This window comes from Borostomias antarcticus (genome assembly GCF_949987555.1).
Source record: "Borostomias antarcticus genome assembly, chromosome: 6".
Lineage (NCBI taxonomy): Eukaryota > Metazoa > Chordata > Actinopteri > Stomiiformes > Stomiidae > Borostomias > Borostomias antarcticus.
This window is the reverse complement of record NC_140239.1, coordinates 653,877-673,876: the sequence shown is the minus strand read 5'-3', so window position 1 is coordinate 673,876 and position 20,000 is coordinate 653,877. Positions and strand designations below refer to the sequence as shown.

The following is a 20,000-nucleotide window of genomic DNA, read 5'->3' as shown; positions in this document are numbered from 1 at the left end:
TTGGGGGTGTTGACCTTCTTGAGCGCTGCGGTGGCGTTGGCGGAGGAGACGGCGCCGGCGGCCGGACTCTTGCCCAACCCCGCGCCCCCGGAGCTGACCAGGCTGACGGGCTTCAGGTAGGAGGAGGCCGAGGAGGAGGAGGCGGAGGGGAGGGAGGAGGAGGAGGAGGTGGTGGCGCCGGGGGCCTTGCTGGGGGCGGCGGTGGTGGAGCTGGGGGTCTGGGTCACCACGCTGGGCTCGGTGGAGGGGATGGGCTTGCCCAGCTTGGTGTGGAGCTTCACTACCTGTAGAGACAGAGACAGATCAGAACCTGCTCACCTGAATAAAGACGGTTCCCCGTCCGTCGTGCTTTCAGACCCGTGGTTCCTTCTGCCACCGTTCTGCCCTCATGAAGAGACATCTCACATTCTCTGTGCTACGATCGGATTGTTGCTGACGAATGACGACGACAATATTCTCGGCACCAACAACGATCGTAGCGCAGAGAATGTGAGCCGGAGAATAGCCAGTCTGCGCGCTGGCCTGTGCGCATGCGTGCTGGAGCAAGTGGGGAAAGGCGTGTAAAGATCATATTACAGAGGCTAAAGACCCCGTATTTGAAAACCACAACAATGGCTCGCGTTGAGGAATCTCAACTGTCGATTCATCCAATCTGATTGATGAAAACAACCGTTTAGCGGCCGAAAATAGATTTTGAGAAACTGCATTCTCGGTGCCCCGATCGCCGTCATTACATGGATATACTGGCTCGCGCTGGATTTTAAATTTCTTCTACAGGCCTCCGAACTACACCAAAGTGATCTCGGTGAGTCAAACTTCTTATAATATGTCGTAAATAAGGTCCAGGTTGTCAAAAATGAGCATTGCCCTTTAAGCATACGGTGGCGCTGGGCCACACCCACCTCCTGGCCCCGCCTACCGTCTGGCCCCGTCCACCTCCTGGCCCCGCCTACCTTCTGGTGCTTGGCCCCGCGGATGTGTGCGGCGTAGGCGTCGGCGCCGGTGCAGGACACGTCACACAGCTCGCAGCGTAGCTGGTTCTGGGAACCCCGGGCCGAAGCCCCGCCCCCCGCGCCGGCGCTGCTGCTGCTCTGGGACACCTTCAGGGCCGCCTCCTTCTTCTTGTGCTTCTGGCCCTCCAGGTGCTCCTTATACGTCTGGGGGAGGAGAGGAGGAGAGAGGTGGAGGAGGGAGGGGAGGGGAGAGATGGAGGAGGGGGGGGGGGGGAGAGGTGGAGGAGGGAGGGGAGGGGAGAGATGGAGGAGGGGGGGGAGGAGAGAGGTGGAGGAGGGAGGGGAGGGGAGAGATGGAGGAGGGGGGGGGAGAGAGGTGGAGGAGGGAGGGGAGGGGAGAGATGGAGGAGGGGGGGGGAGAGAGAGGTGGAGGAGGGAGGGGAGGAGTGAGGTGGAGGAGGGAGGGGAGGGGAGAGATGGAGGAGGGGGGGGAGGAGAGAGGTGGAGGAGGGAGGGGAGGAGAGGTGGAGGAGGGAGGGGAGGGGAGAGATGGAGGAGGGGGGGGAGGGGAGAGGTGGAGGAGGGAGGGGAGGGGAGAGATGGAGGAGGGGGGGGAGGAGAGAGGTGGAGGAGGGAGGGGAGGAGAGATGGAGGAGGGTGATTGGTGCGTATCTATAAGCACAGTTGTCAGTCTTGCTGTGACGCTTGTTCAGGACACGGTGCTGATTGGCTGTCGGAGAGGCTACTGTCATTTGAAAACTAGAAAAACCGCATAGCGGCTAAATGCCTCCGCCAGACAATGCAAGTTGCAGTTAACCTAACTAACCCTAACCCTGACTAACTGCTAACCTAACCTAACCCTAGCTAGCTAATGCTAACTCTAATGCTAACGCTAGCTAGCTAAAGGTAGCATTAGTGTTAGAATTAGCGTTAGCTAGCTAGCTAGCATCATCATCATCATCATTAGGATTAGCCTTAGCTAGCAAGCGTTAGCGTTCAAAAGTGCCTTTTGTGATGTCACGGTGACCTTGACCTTTGACATTTGAATACCAAAATTGAATCCAATTAATCGAATCGAAGCTTCCATCCACCGGGACACTACCCTGTACTCAGGTCAGTCTTATGAAGAAAACTAGTTTTGAATCATGTTCTCTCCAGTCCATGTAAATTGATTCAAGTGGCGAATCGTCCATAACACTGAGGAAAATCAGATCCAGATTGTGGCCTGAGGCCCCGCCGTACGAGGAAGGGTGTCAGCGGCGCTCACCTGGGGGCCGGCGCAGCTGATCTTGCACACGTCGCAGTAGTGGATCTGGGGGGGCTTGGGCGGCTGCTTGGGCTTCAGCTGCTTGCTCTGGAAGGGGGGCTTCTTGGTGAAGGTGCTGCCCGTCCACGCTGCCGTGGCCGCCACGGCCGCCGCCGCCTGCTTCTGCTGCTGCTGCTGCTGCTGGTAGTAGGAGGAGGCGGCCGAGTAAACCGCCGCCTCGTAGCCAGAGTACGACGTCCCTGAGGAGGAGGAGAGAGAGAGAGAGAGAGAGAGAGAGAGGGAGAGAGACAGTGATCAGAGAGAGAAGAGAGACAGGGAGAGAGACAGAAAGAACAATGATTACCAGAGAGAGAGAGAGAAAGAGAGAACAGTGATTACCAGTGTTGTAGAGAGAGAGAGAGAGAGAGAGAGAGAGAGAGAGGTAGAGAGAGAGAAGGAGAGAGGTAGAGAGGTAGAGAGAGAGAGAGAGGTAGAGAGGGAGTGAGAGAGAGAGAGGTAGAGAGGGAGTGAGAGAGAGAGAGGTAGAGAGGGAGTGAGAGAGAGAGAGAGGTAGAGAGGGAGTGAGAGAGAGAGCCAGTAGATCAGCAGTTACCAGAGTAGGTAACGGCGTTGGTGCTGTAGGTGGGGCTCTGGAAGTAGGAGGCGGAGCTTACCAGAGTAGGTGGGGCTCTGGGAGTAGGAGGCGGAGCTTACCAGAGTAGGTGACGGCGTTGGTGCTGTAGGTGGGGCTCTGGGAGTAGGAGGGGACCACGGAGGGGGCGGCGGGCTGAACGGTGGAGGAGACGGGGTAGATGGAGAAGGTGGAGGTGGCGGGGCTGGGAGCGGCCGGCTTGATGGCCGTGACCTGCCTGGTCTGCTGGGTCTGGGTGTAGGCCGTGACCCCCTGGGTGTACCCCGGCTTGGGGGCTGCAGGAGGAGGAGACAAGGCAGACGGAGCGTGGAGATTGGTCAAGAGTTCACGCTCAGTTATATCCAATACTGAGTGGAGTAAAACACAGTTGAGCAATGATGTTAGACTTGCAATTAGACTTGTACAACACAACATCAGAATTTCTAAAACTGGACGACACTAATGATTCATGAGTCATCTAAAAGCATGCAATTACAGATATGGATAAACCAATGACAAACACCGAAGCAATAATGCTAAGGCACATTTAGCTGAACAGACAAGAGAGGAGAGAGAGGAATGAGGAAATAAAAAAAGATGTATTGACCTTGGAGGCTTTTCTTCCATGTGGAGTCCCAGGGGGTAAGCGTACCTGTCTGATAGTAGGACTCAGCGGGCTGTGCTTGTGCGGCAGCAGCCGCGGTGGCTGTGGGCTGCTGGTAGTATTGCTTACTGTCATAAGCTACAGCCGGAGCTGTGGAGCGCACGTACGAGTAGGAGTCCTGGAGCTGGGGACCAGCAGGACACAACAGTCAACACCGGGTAGGAAAACAACAACAACACAGCCAATCAACCGCTGAGTTAACGGACAACAACACAGCCAATCAACCGCGAGTCAGCGGACAACACAGCCAATCAACCGCTGAGTCAACGGAGCAGTCTGTCGTCGGCAAACAGGGATTGACTGCATCAACAGAAAAGACACAGGTCTCCATCAGTTTGGGAAGTGTTGCTCAATAATATGAAAATCATGGAAGATAATTATGCATAGACATTTCTTTTATATCATTCTATTTTTCCATCACTGTTGGATGGAGCAACTGTCCCCTACTCAGTCACTTGAGAGATTTGGGTAATCGTGATAAAAAATAAGTTATGATCGTGTCATTTTGCCTTTCGGCTCCATCAGTGCAAATATATTTAACTAAAGCAATCTTGATGGTCAAATTTGTGCTTTTGAATAAGACTGCAAGTGCAAGTCCTCCATCTTGTCCTGTCTGGGTGGAGGTACAGCGTCCTCCATCTTGTCCTGTCTGGGTGGAGGTACAGCGTCCTCCATCTTGTCCTGTCTGGGTGGAGGTACAGCGTCCTCCATCTTGTCCTGTCTGGGTGGAGGTACAGCGTCCTCCATCTTGTCCTGTCTGGGTGGAGGCACAGCGTCCTCCATCTTGTCCTGTCTGGGTGGAGGTACAGCGTCCTCCATCTTGTCCTGTCTGGGTGGAGGTACAGCGTCCTCCATCTTGTCCTGTCTGGGTGGAGGTACAGCGTCCTCCATCTTGTCCTGTCTGGGTGGAGGTACAGCGTCCTCCATCTTGTCCTGTCTGGGTGGAGGTACAGCGTCCTCCATCTTGTCCTGTCTGGGTGGAGGCACAGCGTCCCTCGGCTAGGAAGCTCCAGAGCCTGAGAGCTCCTTCATACCCAGGGCAACTGCTGCCATTCAACACTTACTACAGGCCACCTTTAAAGGGGATGTGCCATTTTGGACATTAAGCCCCATTTATATGTCTAACTTCAATCTGAAACAGAGACCATAATTTCCTTGATCACTGAAATATTGAACTAGATGGAGATTTCCGTCCTATCCTTGAACGCGAGGCTGGAGCAGTGCTTATATCCAGGCCTCACCAAGCACAAACACTACGGATTGAGATACATTTCACTGTGCAGCATACTGAGACCGGTAAGATTACACAACGAGCTTCCTGAGAGTTTTTCTTGAGTTTTTCAGTGCGTATTAACATGCCCTGTCCACTTCCATTGTAAAGAAATTTCAGTCGGAGGAAAATCTCGATCTAGCTCAATATTTGAGCAATCAATGAAATGGTCTGTTTCAGATTGAAGTTACATATCAAAAATAGGGCTTAATGTCAAAAATAGCACACTACCCCCTTTAAGGGATAGACCAGTATTATGTGGAGCGTTGTGTGTTTTTTGTGTGGATTTATGTAGTTTATGTATTTATGCTGCACTTGAATTGCACTCCGGGGACAATAAAGATTTACTGAATTGAACGTCCGTCCCTTTGGAGTGACTACAGTAAGCTAGGGCTGCTCTACCAGAAGCTGAACAGTATTGCGTCATTCAAGCGTTTTGTGGTAAAAGCAGCATCTGGGGGCCAGAGGGAGGAAAGAAGCAGAGGTCCAACACCTTCTTCCAATATATCTTGCAAGGGAATAAAAACAACTTCTTAAATCAATTATGACACTAAAGAATAAAATGAGGGAACATTTCTCAAAAACAACTCATGAAATACACAGGCCCTAGTGACGGTTACAAAACTCCATTTCAACTTTGTGTGAGTGTCAAGGCGATTTTTCTCTGGTCAAAAAATCAAAGGATTTTTAGTTTGTGTAGAATAATGTTGAATATGTTTGTTTGAATCCGTTTCCATCGACCATAGGTCATGCTCATCATCATACAGGATGTCTGTGGTTACAACATGGCCTCTGCTAGCCAAGTCAACCCCACTCCCCTTCCTCTCAATCCCTGCGTACGTTACCTGGTAGTTCTGGGTGGTGACGGGCGGGGGCGGAGGGGGGACGTCGGGCTGGCGCTGGGCGTAGCCGTAGTCCGCGGCGGCGTGGGCCGGCTGGTACCCTCCGTACGCGGCGGCGGTGGCGGCCACGGCGACGGGCGCCTGCCTGGCTACGGCAACTGTAGCAGCGGACGGTGCGTAGGCGGCGGCCACGGTGTGCGCAGCCACAGGCGCCTGGTGCACAGTGTAGCTGGCCACCGTGGTGGGGTGGGTGTAGGCTACCCCGCCGGCAGGCTGCTGACTGGGGAGAGAAGAGAGATGAGGCAGGGGTCAGATGGACCTAGCTGGCCACCGTGGTGGGGTGCGTGTAGGCTACCCCGCCGGCAGGCTGCTGACTGGGGAGAGAAGAGAGATGAGGCAGGAGTCAGATGGACCTCAAAAGAATCGCATTCAAAAGCACTGGATTGGTGTCAAGAATATGGCAGGCCGATTATAAGTATGCCAATATAATGCTTTAACATCCATGCTGGGATGCGAGTTAAGTGCACTAGGGAGAATGGTAGGAGGTTGGGATGTGAGTTAAGTGCACTAGGGAGAATGGTAGGAGGCTGGGATGTGAGTTAAGTGCACTAGGGAGAATGGTAGGAGGTTGGGATGTGAGTTAAGTGCACTAGGGAGAATGGTAGGAGGCTGGGATGTGAGTTAAGTGCACTAGGGAGAATGGTAGGAGGTTGGGATGTGAGTTAAGTGCACTAGGGAGAATGGTAGGAGGCTGGGATGTGAGTTAAGTGCACTAGGGAGAATGGTAGGAGGCTGAACATATCGGGAGTGCTGACATTTGGGCTCTGACAATCTCTCCACCATGTTGAATTGTGTCTTTTCCCCTCTCCCTCCCTCCCTCCCTCCCTCCCTCCCTCTCTCTCTCTCCCTCCCTCCCTGGATCTGTACCAGGCCGACAGGCCGAGCCCCAGGCTATCCCTCATCATTACAAGGAAAGGACACCACTTTAGAAGATTGAAATGCATCTAGTGTGACCCTTTCCTCCAGCTGACCCTTTCCTCCAGCTGCTCAGTCTCCTGGCTGACGTGAAGGGGCCAGATGGATCACATCTATACCATCCAGCAGTCAGGCTGCTATGAGCTTCCACAGGACAGAACTGAGACGTGGGTCAGCACCCATACAGCTGGGTCAGTACCCATACAGCTGGGTCAGAACCCATACAGCTGGGTCAGTACCCATACAGCTGGGTCAGTACCCATACAGCTGGGTCAGTACCCATACAGCTGGGTTCTGGCACGGGCCTCACCAGAGGCATCATGTTGTTTCAATACACATTCAATTCAAAGAACCTTCGTCTATCACATAATGATACAACACCGTCTTAGTTTAGGGGCCCACAAACAACATAAAAACATACACCCATTAGACTAGGACTCATAAAATTACTTTTAAAAACACCAACAACTGAGGAAGTACATTAAAAAGTGTGCAGAGCGTTTGACCAGCTAGAAACTCCTCCTCCTGGTGGGAGGAGCAGAAAGGAGAGTTCAGAATCATCTCTTGAGTTGCAGTGGAAAACAGAGATGAGAGTTCATGAGCCTCATAGTTCACTACGTCATACAGACAGCTCAGCAACTCACCATTCACACAGTCATGATAGAACAGTTCCTCTCCCCAGGCATGCCTTCTAAGGGAGGAAATTCTCCCTCAAAATCACATTACAATATTTGCTTTTGGAACAGGAAAAAGCAAACAATCATGGCTTAGTAAACAAAGAGTGTTATTAAGATACAAGGAAAACCCTGTAAACATGTCCCCTACCCATGTCCCCTACCCCTGTCCCCTACCCCTGTCCCCTACCCCTGTCCCCTACCCCTGTCCCCTACCCCTGTCCCCTACCCCTGTCCCCTACCCCTGTCCCCTACCCATGATGTCCTTTACCCATGTCCCCTACCCATGTCCCCTACCCATGTCCCCTACCCATGGTGCATGTCGTCAGCAGCAGGTGAATGTGGAAGTGGACTTTTCTAGGTTTACATTCATCTATAGGCTTATAGGCCCGGCATATTTTTTGTTAGGTCTAAAATGTATTTTATTCTAAAAAGCAATTTATTCGTAAGTACACAGTGAATTAAAATATCAGTGATTATGAACCTCAAGTGGACATGCAATGAAATGGTATGATAATCTACTGTTCATTGTAGTGATAACCACTTCCAATTCTGTTTTATAAAAATATATGTTGTACTACGATAAACTAGAGGCTGATAGTAGCCAAACAAAATCAATCAAAAACTCCATGGGCTCAAAAAACCTGTCTGTTTGCTACCTAGCCTAGTCCAGCATAACCCTAACCCTAACCCACTACTACAGCATCCTAGTCCAGCATAACCCTAACCCACTACTACTGCATCCTAGTCCAGCATAACCCTAACCCACTACTACTGCATCCTAGTACAGCATAACCCTAACCCACTACTACTGCATCCTAGTCCAGCATAACCCTAACCCACTACTACTGCATCCTAGTCCAGCATAACCCTAACCCACTACTACTGCATCCTAGTACAGCATAACAAGCCACACACACACACACACACACACACACACACACACACACACACACACACACACACACACACACACACACACACACACACACACACACACACACACACACACACACACACACACACACACACACACACACACACACACACCCTCTGCTCGAGACAGTGAAACAGTCTTGCTGTGAGGGAGGAAATACAAGCATGAAATCCGCTTCTTTCAGTTGTGCTTTCGCGAGTCACTCAGTGTAACGTTACGATGACGGTATCAGTTTGGAGTGTTGGGACAATAAATTTAAAAAAAAAAAAAGTTACCGAATTGAGCTTTGAATACCAACGTACCGAACGAATAGAATTACTTGGGTCGGTCCTGCCGAAAGTCAGAACAGACGGCCACTAGATCAGGCTTTCAGAGATGGCCACTAGACCAGGCTAGGCCAGGCTTTCAGAGATGGCCACTAGACCAGGCTTTCAGAGATGGCCACTAGATCAGGCTTTCAGAGATGGCCACTAGGCCAGGCTTATAGAGATGGCCACTAGGCCAGGCTTTCAGAGATGACCACTAGACCAGGCTAGATCAGGCTTTCAGAGATGGCCACTAGGCCAAGCTTGGCTGAGTACGTACAGGAACCGATAATCAAAGATTTAATCGGTAGATTATTTCAGAGCATTGGAGATCGGCCGCCTGAGTGGAAGCCCAAGGACAGAAACAGGAAAACCTCATAAATCGGCAGATTAACTTGAGCAACAACCAGAGATGGAGGAGGGGGTTCCAGGGTTCTATTCAAAGAACATTACGCACTAGATGATCCTGTTTGACAACTCAAGGAGTATGGACTTGTGTGGGGGAGACAAAAGAGTCCTTGAGGAGGAAATCTATTGAATCATTCGGTGGGCCCAAAATCAAAAACACAATTCACAGAGAGACAGGAAGGCAACACATCAAAGACAAGTCCAGGTGTTATGAAAGGGAGAGGGGGTGGAGGGGTGAACGAGGGGGGAACATAGGAAAGGAGGGAGGGAGAGAGAGAGAGAGAGAAAGGGAGAGGTGGAGGCAGTAAAGGTGACAGAGGGGAGCAGAGACAGTCTACTCAGGAAAAAACATTGATGTGCGGCAGAGCAAAAGAGCTCTCATGGTCGCTGATTTGATAAGCCAACTGTAGACGAGGACAGACATCCTGAAAACACCCAGGCCTTCCTCTCAGGCCTTCCTCACCCAGGCCTTCCTCACCCAGGCCTTCCTCTCAGGTCTTCCTCACCCAGGCCTTCCTCTCAGGCCTTCCTCACCCAGGCCTTCCTCACCCAGGCCTTCCTCACCCAGGCCTTCCTCACCCAGGCCTTCCTCACCCAGGCCTTCCTCTGAAAACACCCAGGCCTTCCTCACCCAGGTCTTCCTCACCCAGGCCTTCCTCACCCAGGCCTTCCTCACCCAGGCCTTCCTCTCAGGCCTTCCTCTGCAAACTTAGCACTTACCTTCCCACAAAAAAACTATGTTTTCTAAAACCTTAGACCTCAGATTAGCCCAAAAGCCCATGTTGTGTAGTGCATCATCCTTTAGAGGCCAGCCCATGTTGTGTAGTGCATCATCCTTTAGAGGCCAGCCCATGTTGTGTAGTGCATCATCCTTTAGAGGCCAGCCCATGTTGTGTAGTGCATCATCCTTTAGAGGCCAGCCCATGTTGTGTAGTGCATCATCCTTTAGAGGCCAACCCTCTTTTGCTAATAAAATTCAAAATTCATAAAATTCATAGCCCTGCCTCCTCTCTCTCCCCTCTCTCATAGCCCTGCCTCCCCTCTCTCCCCTCTCTCATAGCCCTGCCTCCCCTCTCTCATAGCCCTGCCTCCTCTCTCTCATAGCCCTGCCTCCCCTCTCATAGCCCTGCCTCCCCTCTCTCCCCTCTCTCATAGCCCTGCCTCCCCTCTCTCATAGCCCTGCCTCCTCTCTCCCCTCTCTCATAGCCCTGCCTCCCCCCTCTCTCTCCCTCTCTCATAGCCCTGCCTCCCCTCTCTCCCCTCTCTCATAGCCCTGCCTCCCCTCTCTCATAGCCCTGCCTCCTCTCTCCCCTCTCTCATAGCCCTGCCTCCCCTCTCTCATAGCCCTGCCTCCCCTCTCTCCCCTCTCTCATAGCCCTGCCTCCCCTCTCATAGCCCTGCCTCCCCTCTCCCTCTCTCATAGCCCTGCCTCCCCTCTCTCCCCTCTCTCATAGCCCTGCCTCCCCTCTCTCATAGCCCTGCCTCCTCTCTCCCCTCTCTCATAGCCCTGCCTCCTCTCTCCCCTCTCTCATAGCCCTGCCTCCTCTCTCCCCTCTCTCAGAAGCTGAATCCCAATCTGAGTGCGCAAACCGCACTTGCGGCCCCTCGCACTTGTGGCCTGAGGCCTGAGCACTTAATTGACGTCAGCTGGAAGGGCCAGAGGGTGCAGGGCCGTGAATTAAATGGGACAGCACTTCCAGTTTCGCTCAATGCCCCTCCCACTTCGTTTTCATTGGCTGCCGCGTTCCTCCGACGCAGAGGCTGCTCTGACGCTCCCTTCAGCTCTGCAAATTGACCGATTGACGTCTGTTTTAATTTATTAACAATTAAAAAATTAGGTTGGGTGGGATATGTTTGCCGCATGTGGATTTCAAGATAAATGTTGTGTTATCTGCAAATGTCATCATTTATGTGTGATGCATTCGGATCATGACTCGGATGCACTCAAGCACTGTGTCACATGAGACGCGGTGGGCTGTGGGTATTTTCTGCTCCTAAGTCCGTGAAATTGCGGACTTTCGGTAAGTGCGGTTACAGTGCGCAAAATGGCGGCGTGGCGCACTTGTGGACCTAGCAATTCCGTTTGGGAACTACCCTGAGCCCTCGTGGACTTAGCGGGAACGCGCATGTAAGGCCACAAGGCCGCGAGTGCTCTGCACTTTCGCCTAAGTGCGCGATTTGGGATTCAGCTATAGCCCTGCCTCCCCTCTCCCCTCGCCCTGCCTCCTCTCTCTCATAGCCCTGCCTCCCCTCTCCCCTCTCTCATAGCCCTGCCTCCCCTCTCCCCTCTCTCATAGCCCTGCCTCCTCTCTCTCATAGCCCTGGCTCCTCTCTCCCCTCTCTCATAGCCCTGCCTCCTCTCTCCCCTCTCTCCCCTCTCTCATAGCCCTGCCTCCCCTCTCTCATAGCCCTGCCTCCCCTCTCTCATAGCCCTGCCTCCCCTCTCTCATAGCCCTGCCTCCCCTCTCTCCCCTCTCTCATAGCCCTGCCCCCTCTCATAGCCCTGCCTCCCCTCTCTCATAGCCCTGCCTCCTCTCACTCACTCTACTGCCGTCTTCTCGTCTCTCTGTGTAAATAACATTTAGATGTTAGAGCAGCGCAGCCTTTTATATGCAGTTGCAGTTCCAGACTTTTTCCTGTGTCCTGCAACTGTCCCCAATTCTACCGTCTACTGACTTCTACTTCTTTCAACTGTCTACTTTTAACCCTGAAAGTACAGTGCCAATATTCCGAAAATTAATTGCTAATCTATTATTTAGGCTTGTAAAATGGCAGTGACTGGTAGGAGAGGACAGAGGGGGAGGACCACCAGAAAACCCCTCTATGTAGGCGGTCTCGAGGGTTAGGGTTAGGGTTTGGCGGTCTCGAGGGTTAGGGTTTGGCGGTCTCGAGGGTTAGGGTTTGGCGGTCTCGAGGGTTAGGATTAGGGTTTGGCGGTCTCGAGGGTTAGGGTTTGGCGGTCTCGAGGGTTAGGGTTATGGTTTGGCGGTCTCGAGGGTTGGGGTTAGGGTTTGGCGGTCTCGAGGGTTGGGGTTAGGGTTTGGCGGTCTCAAGGGTTGGGGTTAGGGTTTGGCGGTCTCGAGGGTTGGGGTTAGGGTTTGGCGGTCTCGAGGGTTGGGGTCCCCTCACAGAGTGCTCAAGTGTATAGTCATTGTCACACTATATCGGTTGTACCTGGAGGGTGGGTGATGACCCAAAGCGTGAACAGGCTGCTCTGGGAGTTCAGTCATATGCATGTTCCCATTGTTAGTCTTTCACAAACAGAGGGGTGTATTTGCACACATGTTAATGTGAGCACACTTTAGTGGCTGACCTAGTTACCTTATGTTAAATTATGCTACTATTAAGACCGCAGATGTCGTTTTGAAGCCAAATTTTATTCAAACATAGAACACACAGAATAATGTATTTTTATTTGCAGTTTTACATCAAAATAAACAATAGGCCTCCAGGTGTTTCTTTGGGGAAAAGGACTGTGGTCAACTCAAGATGAGCTGGAGCCATACTGGTCTCTGAACCACTTCTTCCACTGAGATACTGGTCTGAACCACTTCTCCCACTGAGATACTGAGATACTGGTCTCTGAACCACTTCTCCCACTGAGATACTGGTCTCTGAACCACTTCTCCTACTGAGATACTGGTCTCTGAACCACTTCTCCCACTGAGATACTGGTCTGAACCACTTCTTCCACTGCGATACTGGTCTGAACCACTTCTCCCACTGAGATACTGGTCTGAACCACTTCTCCCACTGAGATACTGGTCTCTGAACCACTTCTCCCACTGAGATACTGGTCTGAACCACTTCTCCCACTGAGATACTGGTCTGAACCACTTCTCCCACTGAGATACTGGTCTGAACCACTTCTCCCACTGAGATACTGGTCTCTGAACCACTTCTCCCACTGAGATACTGGTCTCTGAACCACTTCTCCCTCTGAGATACTGGTCTGAACCACTTCTCCCACTGAGATACTGGTCTGAACCACTTCTCCCACTGAGATACTGGTCTGAACCACTTCTCCCACTGAGATACTGGTCTGAACCACCTTCCTCCCTCGCAGAAAAAGCCCAGATCAGATCAGACCGTCTCATTCCCAGTCTCTCAGGGTCTCAAGCCCAGATCAGATCAGACCGTCTCATTCCCAGTCTCTCAGGGTCTCAAGCCCAGATCAGATCGTCATTCCCAGATCAGATCAGACTGTCTCATTCCCAGTCTCTCAGGGTCTCAAGCCCAGATCAGATCAGACTGTCTCATTCCCAGTCTCTCAAGACTGTCTCATTCAGTCTCTCAGGGTCTCTGCTTGGCGCACATGTGGTCTTGTTGCACAATACCTGATCCATGTTGCGCAAAAAAATCAATCAATAACTGCTCAGAGAGAGTGAGAGACAAGATATCTCTTCTGATAATTATGAATAGCGAAAATGCTTCTTAGATGAATAGACCTATACTAATCGTATTGCAAGTTATAAACTGGGTTGTGGGGTTGTAGAGATAAACGGTGCAAGATAACTTTTCTAGCCCATCATAGCTTTTCTAGTTCTTCTGATCCCCTCATGCGAAATGCAAATGGGATTAAACACGCCCCCTTCACCTGAAACACGCCCCCTTCACCTGAAACACGCCCCCTTCAACTGAAACACGCCCCCTTCACCTGAAACACGCCCCCTTCACCTGAAACACGCCCCCTTCACTTGAAACACGCCCCCTTCACCTGAAACACGCCCCCTTCACCTGAAACACACCTGAAACACGCCCCCTTCACCTGAAACACGCCCCCTTCACCTGAAACACGCCCCCTTCACCTGAAACACGCCCCCTTCACCTGAAACATGCCCCCTTCACCTGAAACATGCCCCCTTCACCTGAAACACACCCCCTTCACCTGAAACACGCCCCCTTCACCTGAAACACGCCCCCTTCACCTGAAACATGCCCCCTTCACTTGTAAAGGGCTTTTTGCATTTCAACCATCTCTGTCTTGCCCATCTTGTCAGTGGGTCCAGACATTAGAATCCACTCCACTAACGACTTTCCAAGAAGAAATGATGCCCTGGGATCACCCATCAAGTCTAGGGCTGGGTTTAAAAAATTGAGTCATCGATTCTGAATCAATTCTGAATCAAATGATTCAGAATCGATTCATGAATCCCAAAATCGATCTTTTATTTAATGAATGAATGAATAGTTCATTAATTCATTCAATGATTCATTAATTCATTCATTTTTGGAAATCAGTATCGATACCCAGCCCTAGTATTGATGTGTTGCATAACTTGGCAGTCATGTAATTAAGGTTGCAGCTAAAAAAAACAAACAGGTTTTAATAACACTAACCGAATCGATATTGAATCGAGATAATCGATTCTGAAGCTTGTGAATCGGAATCGAATTGATTCTTGAAATTGGAATCGATACCCAGCCCTAATCAAATCCTAGTTTGGTTCCACCCCAAAAAAGGTTTTTGGTCAAAATAGGTCTATTTTGGCTAAAAGCATCAGTTTTACAGCCTACAACAATATTGAGCAGATAAAGAGGATAATTTCTCTTTACGTACGTTGGTCAGTGTTGTCTTCAATCAATGCTTAAGTAGCTGATTGTGCTTTGACTGTTTGTGAACTGTGTTCAACTCCCTCTCCTTCACCATGATGTTGTGGGCGTGACCGTTCTGAGTGTCATTACCATTCATTACCATTCATATCTATACAACCAATGAGTTTATGATTCAATCGTTCACTAGAGAACAACATTGTTTACAAGAGATCCTAGATCTTCATAGATTCATAAACCTCCCAATTCTGTTCTCAAACTGCACAGGATTGATACATTTAACTTTAAAATATAAAACCGTTTCTTCCGGGGGAGCAAGCTCTCTCTAGAGGGTCTGAGGCCTCTCTACTAGAAACACAGAGAGACCAGCCTGGTCTGAGGTCTCTCCTCTAGTCTGTAAACCCTGAGAGAAACAGAGACCAGCTGGTCTGAGGTCTCTCCACTAGTCTCAAAACCCTGAGAGAGACCAGCCTGGACTGAGGTCTCTCCACTAGTCTCTAAACCCTGAGAGAGACCAGCCTGGACTGAGGTCTCTCCACTAGTCTCTAAACCCTGTGAGAAACAGAGACCAGCTGGTCTGAGGTCTCTCCTCTAGTCTCTCCACCCTGTGAGAGACCAGCCTGGTCTGAGGTCTCCCCACTAGTCTCTAAACCCTGTGAGAAACAGAGACCAGCTGGTCTGAGGTCTCTCCTCTAGTCTCTAAACCCTGTGAGAAACAGAGACCAGCTGGTCTGAGGTCTCTCCTCTAGTCTCTAAACCCTGTGAGAAACAGAGACCAGCTGGTCTGAGGTCTCTCCTCTAGTCTCTCCACCCTGTGAGAGACCAGCCTGGTCTGAGGTCTCCCCACTAGTCTCTAAACCCTGTGAGAAACAGAGACCAGCTGGTCTGAGGTCTCTCCTCTAGTCTCTAAACCCTGTGAGAAACAGAGACCAGCTGGTCTGAGGTCTCTCCTCTAGTCTCTCCACCCTGTGAGAGACCAGCCTGGACTGAGGTCTCTCTACTAGTCTCTCCACCCTGTGAGAAAGAGAGACCAGCCTACAGACACTGAAAAGAAACACACAAAAACTGCAACTGTCAAATGCTAAGAAGGAAAATGTATTTACCCCACAGTTTAATGTATTTACCCCCCAGTTTAATGTATTTACCCCACAGTTTAATGTATTTACCCCCCAGTTTAATGTATTTACCCCCCAGTTTAATGTATTTACCCCACAGTTTAATGTATTTACCCCCCAGTTTAATGTATTTACCCCACAGTTTAATGTATTTACCCCACAGTTTAATATGTTCATATTCCTTTCAAAGCAACTCTTAATGATCCTGATCATATCCTGTCTTACTGGGGGTCCCTCTGGTGAACGAGGGGGTGTGTCTTACTGGGGGTCCCTCTGGTGAACGAGGGGGTGTGTCTTACTGGGGGTCCCTCTGGTGAACGAGGGGGTGTGTCTTACTGGGGGTCCCTCTGGTGAACGAGGGGGTGTGTCTTACTGGGGGTCCCTCTGGTGAACGAGGGGGTGTGTCTTACTGGGGGTCCCCCTGGTGAACGAGGGGGTGTGTCTTACTGGGGGTCCCTCTGGTGAACGAGGGGGTGTGTCTTACTGGGGGTCCCTCTGGTGAGTGAGGGGGTGTGTCTTAGTGGGGGTCCCTCTGGTGAACGAGGGGGTGTGTCTTACTGGGGTCCCTCTGGTGAACGGGGGGGTGTGTCTTACTGGGGGTCCCTCTGGTGAACGGGGGGGTGTGTCTTACTGGGGTCCCTCTGGTGAACGAGGGGGTGTGCGGGGAGCGTTTTGTCCGACCCCCAGCCAGCTGACAGGGCAGAAAGGGCCGTGCACCGACTGCTAATGCCACGAAGAATAGCTCTGGCTTCCCATGAATGAGCTTTAAGCTGCAGGAAATGTGCTTGCCATGCATTTCAAAAACAACTTCAAGAACCTCCACACATAGCCTCATCAGAAGAAAACTACATTTTAAAAATGTTTTCAAATGAGGTCCTTAAATGACATAAGAGCCTCTAACAGCGCCAGGTTTCAGATGCCCACCGTGAACTACTAAACAGTCAATACTGGTTGTTTTGAGTAAACAGCTGGCTGTACTTAATGTAAGCTCTACAACAATAATGGTAAAACAAAAGGCCTACTGTGTTTTTTTTATTTTATCTCTGAGACCGTTTCTGCAGATAACATGTCAATCAACTCTGCTTCATTAAATAAAGGTTGAATACAAATATGCACAGGCCTAGGTAATAACAATGTCAATTTGAACATTGTGGATACACTAATATTTATCTGCCAACATGGATGCAAGGTTTCCACTGAGCAGGCAGTAGTATTAGAGATTACAGAGCGTAGTGCTGTTGCAGATGGAGGCCACATGCAACATTCTGCTGCATTATACCAATTACTCACTAGACCAGCTCCCTCGTCTGAGACTACTGGACCCAAGCACCCGGTTGGTGCATAATATGAAATAAATGAAAATCGACCTACAGCAAAATCGTCATCTAAATTGCATTGTAGGGGCAGCCCTCTGGTTTGAGAGGAATGCCTCATAGGGGGAAGCACAGTGACATTCAGGGAGTCCTTGAAAAATGGTTTGCAATCAGTTTGCTGCTCATAGGGGGTAGGAGGAGATTACAGTGGCTATTTAACCATGTTCATGATCTGTCCTGCTTTGATTACCCCACAAAAAATGAGCATTAGCCTTATGAATGTCAATTTGTGCCGATTGCACACTAGCTCAACTAGACAATGTCTCCAAAGCACAACTGACAGATTTGGCCGGCAATGTCAACAACACAACACATGTCCTTCTCACTGTCAAAACGACAAAATGTCATTCTATGGCCCATCGAGGGACTGATGCTGAGGAAAACAAGATCAACGCACATTGCTTAACAGGCATAATTGTAATACAAGAGCAGAAACATCCACCGGATGTGACTGTAGCAGGCTCCCCATCCTACCACTGGACTGCCCCTGCAGCAGAGAGACTGTAGAAGCAGTACAGTAGTACTACCCCCTCCTCACTCCCCTCCCCCAACCAGCCATCGAGCTGAACAATGGCCCCTGGTCTCCTGATGAGGAACCCTTCCGGACACCCTGGGCTCGGGGGTGAAGGGGAGCACTATTCCCCCAGAATCCCTTCCCACCCATGCGTGCTCTCTTACCCGTACTGCGCCGCAGCACCGTGCGTAAATCCAAAGTAGTTGCCGGTAGCCATTTTGGCATCTTCACCAAGCCGGCTGGGCACTGCGGAGGACACACACACACACACACACACACCGAGGGTTATGGCCAGCACCCAAACCCTCATCCTACTAATACCGCACAGAACAAGCATGCATTCTGAAATATGGAATCGCCTTTTATTAAATTGTATTTTAAACCATTCCTTACCATAGGTGAAGGAAACCACGGGGCATATGGGAATCATCGGGTTCCTGTTCTCTGACGGACTGCGAGTCACAAACCTGCGTATTTATAGGAGCCCGTCGGACCAGGAAATGACGCTTACGCACATGCGCTGTACAGCATGCATTCATGGGTATTGTAGTTCTAGTTCTAATTGTTATATTCAAGGTCAAACTTACATTTCAAACAATTTGTGATAAACATCTAATCTGACAACTAATTTAATCAATAACACATTGATTATTTCATTGTCTCTGTTCACTAACTTCTCGTGTTCCGTCATCTGCCAAATAATGTTTCCCCCAATAAACCAAGGCTGCCAAAACAGCTAAACTTCAATTAGGCCTAGACTTATTTGGAAATGACTTAAAATCAAGATCCTGTAAAATAGTGGAAGTGTTTCTAAATGGTAGTGCTACCTTGCCCTTTTAATTTTGCTCCCCTTACTTCCTTTTGCTGATGACAGCTGTTTGATTGGGTGTACATGTATAACAATGACAACAACTGGCCATGCAATTGTAGGCCAAATATATTATATTATATTATATTATATTATATTATATTATATTATATTATATTATATTATATTATATTATATTAATTATATTATATTATATTATATTATATTATATTATATTATATTATATTATATTATATTATATTATATATGGGACAGGAGATAAAACCCCATGTATATTTGAGTTTAGTAGTAGTTTAATGATATGTTTTGTTCTTCCTTGTACACACAATGCAATAATACATATCGAGTGATGCGAGCTGGGCACGTTGAGTGCAACACTATAATAAACAAATCAATCCGTTAAATCACACATCTCCATGACTTTATATACACCATATAACTCTCAAAAAACATTTAATATACATTCACGTCACATGTGTCCATTTTATTCCTCCCAAACGCTGCGACACCACAGGCAGAAAACTACATTTCCCAGAAGACACCACCCAACGCTTAAAGCAGTTCCTGGTCTAGTCAGGCCCTGCAGAACCGGACCACCATCACCTGCACACCATCCCCTCAACACCAGGACCACTCAACACCACCAGTCAGGTAAGAATATTCCTGTATATTACATTATATCAACATGTGTTGCTCTGCTAGTAATGCATCCCAAGATGGCTGCCTGTACTCTGGATGTGCTGCAGGCATCCCGCAGGAGGAGCTACCTGAGCTAGCCTAGCTAGCCTAGCTACCTAACCCTAACCCTGAGCTAGCCTAGTTAGCCTAGCTACCTAACCCTAACCCTTAGCTAGCCTAGCTACCTAACCCTAACCCTGAGCTAGCCTCACTAGCCTAGCTACCTAACCCTAACCCTGAGCTAGCCCAGCTACCTAACCCTAACCCTGAGCTAGCCTAGCTACCTAACCCTAACCCTTAGCTAGCCTAGCTACCTAACCCTAACCCTGAGCTAGCCTAGCTACCTAACCCTAACCCTGAGCTAGCCTCACTAGCCTAGCTACCTAACCCTAACCCTCAGCTAGCCTAGCTAGCCTAGCCTAGATACCTAACCCTAACCCTTAGCTAGCCTAGCCTAGCTACCTAACCCTAACCCTTAGCTAGCCTAGCTAGCCTAGCCTAGCTACCTAACCCTCAGCTAGCCTAGCCTAGCTACCTAACCCTAACCCTGAGCTAGCCTAGCTACCTAACCCTAACCCTTAGCTAGCCTAGCTAGCCTAGCTACCTGACCCTAACCCTCAGCTAGCCTAGCCTAGCTACCTAACCCTAACCCTGAGCTAGCCTAGCTACCTAACCCTTAGCTAGCCTAGCTAGCCTAGCCTAGCTACCTAACCCTAACCCTTAGCTAGCCTAGCTAGCCTAGCCTAGCTACCTAACCCTAACCCTTAGCTAGCCTAGCTAGCCTAGCCTAGCTACCTAACCCTAACCCTTAGCTAGCCTAGCTAGCCTAGCCTAGCTACCTAACCCTAACCCTCAGCTAGCCTAGCCTAGCTACCTAACCCTAACCCTGAGCTAGCCTAGCCTAGCTACCTAACCCTAACCCTGAGCTAGCCTAGCTACCTAACCCTAACCCTGAGCTAGCCTAGTTAGCCTAGCTACCTAACCCTAACCCTGAGCTAGCCTAACCTAGCTACCTAACCCTAACCCTGAGCTA

The 20,000-nt window shown here is 50.0% G+C and overlaps 2 protein-coding genes across 5 annotated transcripts in view; one reads left to right on the top strand and one right to left on the bottom strand.

Annotated features, from left to right (window-relative positions):
* Positions 1–17,890, bottom strand: part of zfr (zinc finger RNA binding protein) — a gene marked incomplete at its 5' end in the record, with an annotated part of 39,104 nt that extends 21,214 nt beyond the window's left edge. For 2 of the 3 annotated variants that reach the window (XR_014630494.1, XM_084439783.1), the window contains 8 exons: positions 1–284; positions 954–1,157; positions 2,221–2,459; positions 2,914–3,126; positions 3,438–3,618; positions 5,610–5,886; positions 17,625–17,706; positions 17,854–17,890. The exon at positions 1–284 is cut by the window's left edge and continues 14 nt beyond it. Coding sequence is in view for 2 of the 3 variants with exons in the window: in XM_084439783.1 (XP_084295909.1) it covers positions 1–284; positions 954–1,157; positions 2,221–2,459; positions 2,914–3,126; positions 3,438–3,618; positions 5,610–5,886; positions 17,625–17,706; positions 17,854–17,890 (1,517 nt within the window). The remainder of the gene's footprint in view (positions 285–953; positions 1,158–2,220; positions 2,460–2,913; positions 3,127–3,437; positions 3,619–5,609; positions 5,887–17,624; positions 17,707–17,853) is intronic. The other variant, XM_084439784.1, reaches the window with a different exon arrangement.
* A 945-nt stretch (positions 17,891–18,835) lies between these two features.
* The window catches only part of sub1b (SUB1 regulator of transcription b), a 7,124-nt gene continuing 5,959 nt past the window's right edge, over positions 18,836–20,000 (top strand). The window contains exon 1 of one of the 2 annotated variants that reach the window (XM_084439525.1): positions 18,836–18,940. The gene's annotated coding sequence lies outside the window, so the exon portion shown is untranslated. The remainder of the gene's footprint in view (positions 18,941–20,000) is intronic. The other variant, XM_084439526.1, reaches the window with a different exon arrangement.